This window comes from Vigna radiata, unplaced genomic scaffold, assembly GCF_000741045.1.
Source record: "Vigna radiata var. radiata cultivar VC1973A unplaced genomic scaffold, Vradiata_ver6 scaffold_179, whole genome shotgun sequence".
In the NCBI taxonomy this organism is placed as follows: Eukaryota; Viridiplantae; Streptophyta; class Magnoliopsida; order Fabales; family Fabaceae; genus Vigna; species Vigna radiata.
In genome coordinates this window covers 542,299-548,029 of record NW_014542553.1, presented here as the reverse complement: position 1 = coordinate 548,029, position 5,731 = coordinate 542,299, and the positions used below count along the sequence as shown (strand labels likewise).

At 29.9% G+C, this 5,731-nt stretch overlaps 1 protein-coding gene across 1 annotated transcript; it reads left to right on the top strand.

Moving 5' to 3' along the window:
- Nucleotides 1-1,891, top strand: LOC106780329. Its single transcript, XM_014668603.2, has 4 exons — nucleotides 1-279; nucleotides 363-626; nucleotides 921-1,080; nucleotides 1,308-1,891. Exons 1-4 carry the CDS (start codon nucleotides 46-48, stop codon nucleotides 1,484-1,486), a joined length of 837 nt encoding a protein of 278 aa, XP_014524089.1. The 5' UTR covers nucleotides 1-45; the 3' UTR covers nucleotides 1,487-1,891.
- The last annotated feature ends 3,840 nt before the right edge of the window (nucleotides 1,892-5,731 follow it).

Here is a 5,731-nt window from a genome sequence, read left to right as displayed (position 1 = left end):
ACTTTATTTTTTCTTTTGTCTCCTTCCACAACCTTCCTTCTTGGGATGGTGATGGCTTCCACACTCACTTTCCAAACACTTTCAATTCTTCCTAACAAGCGACACCATCATCATTCAACAAAACTTCATCCACTTCCTCCAATCTCTTCAAGATTCAATCTTTCAAAAGATCCTCCCATTCTCAACACACAAAAAGTATTGGATCAATCCAGCAATGTTCTCAAAACTGCCTCTCTTTCACTCACATCACTCACACTCCCCTTCTTGTTAGACCAAAAGGCAAGGAATATGCCCCCAGTTGTTTTTCTTATCAAAAGGGTTATTTTGTGTCTCACTTTGTGGCATGATTGTTGTTTAGACAGGATTTAGCCCTTGCTGTTGATGGGGAGTTTGGTGTATTTGAGGGAAGAACGTTTGCTCTCATACACCCCATTGTCATGGCTTCCTTGTTCTTGTATACCTTGTGGGCAGGTTATTTGGGTTGGCAATGGAGGAGAGTGAGGACTATTCAGGATGAGATTAATCAGCTCAAGAAACAACTCAAACCTACACCAGTCACTGCAGAAGGTACACCACTAGAAGTGCCACCATCTCAAATTGAACTCAAAATTCAGCAACTTACTGAGGTATATATATATATCCTTGCCTTTGTTCTCATTGTTGTCTTTCTACTTTCATTAGCTGGGAAATTTGTTCCATGTATTTCTTGTTTTCAATCTTTTACAAAGTCTTAGGTTTGTGGGATATACTGAATGTTTTTGAATTGGAGCTTATATATCTAGGCACCTACCAAAAATTGAAGGAAAGTAACTATTTGTTGTTTTAGTTTTCATATGGAAGAACTGAACTGATTGAAACACTTGAATTTCAAGATTGGTGATATATGAGGAGAACCTAATTCATTGGCTTATGAAATTCAGGAGAGGAAAGAGCTAATCAAAGGCTCTTACAGGGATAGGCACTACAATGCAGGATCCATACTTCTTGGATTTGGAGTGCTTGAAGCTGTTGGTGGAGGATTGAACACGTGGATCAGGACAGGAAAGTTATTCCCAGGTCCACATCTGTTTGCAGGAGCAGGTAAAGATTTAAATTTGTAATTGATGATGAAATTGATCAAAGAGGGTAAGAATTTAAGGGGGGAAAACTGGAATTGGAAGATTTTGACAGAAATGTTAGGTTTCTTAATGCATTTGGTAAAAATAGTAAGTTATCTGAGATGGTTAAACATGCATCTTTCCATCTAAGAAATGAATGTGAATGGTATGGAAAGTGATTGTTAGTGTTATGGGCAAATTTGTGAGCAGGAATTACAGTGTTATGGGCACTTGCAGCAGCTTTGGTACCACCAATGCAGAGAGGGAGTGAAACAGCTAGAAGTCTTCACATTGCGTTGAATACGTTAAACGTGCTTCTATTTGTGTCACAACTTCCCACAGGATTTGACATTTTACTGAAAGTGTTTGAGTTCACAAAATGGCCTTGAATTGAATGTTCTGCATTTTGCAATCATCCCAAATCCATATTTTATAATCACACTTTTTTTTAATCAAAGTGCTAATGTGTGTTTAATCGAAATGAAGGAGACAAACATAAGTGTCATTGTTAATAATTGAGAAATCTTAGAGTAGTGAAATTCAGATTCAAACAATATATTGTTATGTAAATGTAAATCGTTTTATGTTTGTCGATGATAATTTTGTAATGGAGCCATGTTGTCTGTTGTAATAACCTCTCATTTTCATTTTCATCTTTTAACTTTTTTTTTTCTGCTGTATTATAGTAATGGAGCCATGTTGTAATATGGTAATGGAGCAATATATTATGTAAATGTAAATCGTTTTATGTTTGTCGATGATATGGTAATGGAGCTATGTTGTATATTGTAATAACCTTATCTTCATTTACATCTTTAAACTTTTTCTGTTGTAATATAGTAATGGAGCTATGTTGTAATATGGTAATTTTGTCTCTTGTAATAAGCTCATCTTCGTCTACAATTTTTTTTTCTTATAATTCAAAAAATTACAAATAATTTGGAGTTGTTAATGTTATAAATTCAAAATGAATTAGGAGTTTTATATGGAAAAAAATTCATAAACTTATTATCTTTAAGTTTTTTATGAATTTATGTACAGATTATTGGTGCCAAATTCTCATTATTGTCTCTCCTTGAAACAATTCTGTGAAACTTATAAAGAAAGTGATTAACTTTGATAGATTGTTAACAATTAAGAGTTAAATTTATATTGTTGTTGCAAAACCTGTAAAACTAATGATAAGTGCATTGATTGCAATGTAATAAGTGATAAATATCCTTATATCTCAATGAATTTGTGTAACATTAAACAATTCTTATTGTCAATAACTTAAAAGACTACAAAGTTCATAAAAATACAAAAAACATTTTTTGTTTTTTTTTATCAAACATTTAGTGTATAAGGAAATGTAATATAGATTATTTACAATTTGTTAAGACTAGAGTTGATGTCAAAATCAACTTACTATTATACTTAAATCTTATTCCTAAAAACGTTGAGTCTATGATCATTCATCAAGTTTCAATCTCTTGAATCCTCAACAAACAATTATAAATTAATTTTAAGAGTCTAAGATTACTAATGAATCAAGTTCTATTCCTACAAACATTCATTAGGTTTTCAGTTTCAGTTCTAGGTTCAAGTCATGTTTTCCAATACATCAAGAACCATAAATCAAGTATGGAATAAGTGCACATCAAGCATTAAGCATGGAAATTGAATAGTAACATGAATTGGAAAAACATATATTATTAAGAACAAAAAATAACACAAGAGTTTCATGTTTTATAACTAATATCAATAAATAAGAATAACTCTCCATGGTAGATAACTTAGAGTTCTACAAAAAAAATATATGTAAGCCCTCTCCCAAGATTCTTGGTAGTTGTTCCATGTTCCAATTGCACATTCCCTTTGCATCAACACCTCCAATTCGTAGTTTATCTTCCTCTCTTCAACCCCAAAAGGGAAAAAACTATCATGGATAAAGGAGTTAATATGGAGAGGAAGAGCTTATGAACACCCTAAACAACCTCTAATAGTCTTTCCCAAACATCCTATGTGATTCTATTCGTGTAAAAATTAGGAATAATGAAAACCCTTGCGAAAACATGATTAAATACTTACTTTTGCGTATACAGACTAGTTCAACGATTTCATTCTCACCAAATGAGGCCTAAAAAATGATACTCTTTGACTTGTAACTTGTTGGACAAGCCGTATTTTCACCCAATGACTCAAACATTGTAGGTTTGGATTGTTATTTTCGCCCAACTAGAAGCCAACTCACCTAGCCACTCCACATGACGTTTAATGATGATTTTTTGATCGTTCTGGGCAATCCATAACATATAACCCTATAAGTGAGTTTTTTTTACATGTTTAACGCCTAATATACTATTTTATAGCCCTTGAAGTAGATATTTGTCTAAAAGTAATTCTTTTTGTTTAATCATGCTTCCATGTGTTCTAACTTGTTTTCCTTCCCTATACTTCCTATTTTCTTAATTTATACATTCAAAGAGAGATTAGAGATAAAACAAACATATTAACTAAAATACAAAAGAAAAAACAAAAACACATTAAATTTGAAGACAAAATAAAATTAAAATTATAAAATAATTTATTTATTCATAAAAATATGCATACAAAAATACATCAAATCAATCAATGTCACACATAATTTTAGAAAGAATGATGATAGATAGACACCACTAAAATCTCATGCACCAACTTCACACTAGCTATTTAATTTAACCAAAACCTTTAGCATTAGTTTAATAAAGTGTACTGCAAATGTTAAATGTTAAATGTAAATATATAATTTTATTTCATTTAAAAAAATGATTTTCCGACAATTTTATCCCTGATAATTACTTCGTGAAAATCTCTGTAAGTACTTTCAAAACTCCCAATAATTATTGGTGATTTTTATAAAAACCCCTATTATTAGAAAACCTTCAAAAACCGCTTCAAAAACTGTCGGTTATTATGACATTGTTTTTTTCAATGATTTTGTAATTGCGAGAAACATATTTAGAAGGAGTTAAAATCTCCGGTAACATTAAAAAAAACTATGATAAAATTGGACGTTTTTGTAGTGATAGTCTTAACAAAAAGAAATATCACGTGTTTTCATCGTACTAAAGTGATAATTGATTTTCGGAAAATTTTACTTGTATCTCTTTTAATTTTTCTACACCAAACCAACACCAACTAAAAAAAATAATATTTTCTACTTTTCTAGTTGATTCATCATAAATAACATAAAAGTGTTATTTTATCAGTGTTGGATGAATTTAGAGGGAAAGATGGGGTGTTTGTGTATCACCACCCTTAAATTTTTTGTCATGAGAAGGTTGGTGATAGTTATCAAGGTCTTTAATGGTTATGTAATGTTTAATTGCATTGTAATTGCTATATTAGTTCAAATATAAAGTTAACCTATAATTATACTAATTAATTAATATACTGCACTAGTTTTATCAACACGTGAACATGTAGAATAGGTATATCTCATGTAAAGGTGTATATATTCATCATTTTTTTAAAAGAAATTACCGTAATTGCTATGTTCTAAATTTAAGGACCACTGTCACAAACATTTTAAGGATCAAAATGGTTTATTTATTTTTAAATAACTAGTTTATTTATTTATTTTTTTTCATGCATCTTTCAGAAAAACAGTTAGTTATAAGGTGTGAGGAACTCTTCGAGAAGGAAATTATCGACTTTTAAATGTGTGGAAGTATAAATGCAATGCAAACATATTTTTCAGGTGGGATAATGATACTTAGACAACATCTTTTAATAATATTTGAACATTATTTATATGTCATTTTGTGATTGATTCAAAATTATTCTATAATCAATAATAATCATAAACAAAACCATAAACCAATCACATAATGACACGTAGATTTTAAATATTATAAAAAAATATTATCTAAATATCGTCATCTTTCAGACAGGTGTGAATTCTGAGATAGGGTAAAGATTCTATGTCCCCAGATGAAAAGTTTCAAGCTTCAACACTCAACGGTTGTTTCTGTGTTTTCATCAACATTATTTCTAATATTATATATAAACAGTATCTATGCCAAGTTTCTATCGAATAAATGAGTACCATAGTCAACCATATATAAAATTAAAAAAAGTCAAACCTTTATCATATAATATGTTTTATACTTTGAAAATAATTCTCACTTAGAAAAATGAGTGAAGTGTTACATTAAAAATAATAAAAATAACTATTTGTTAGCTAGTCTCGGACACGCACAACGGTTGACATTTTTGTGTTGCAGAAATGGGGAAAGTTGGCCATGGATGCATCTTTAAAAGGAGCGAATAGAACTCAGCTAAGTTAACATTAACTTTAATATTTTACTTTTTTTTTTCTTTTCACTTTTGTCGATGTCATCATCTGCCAAGTTAATAAAAAATATTATTTTGATGTTTTGTGCTTTGGCAATTGCAACTTTAATATTTTATGCTTTAAAATTTGTCCGTTGGTTTTTTAGTTTTTTTAAAGTAATTTAAAATAGTATCTGTCTTTTCCATTTTAACGCAATTACCATCTTTCATTTTAAAATAATTGATTCTTCCTTAACAGTCACTCAAAATTGCCAAAATATTTAAATTAATTACCATATAATAAACTAAATCACTAAGTTTTTTTAATGTAAACATAA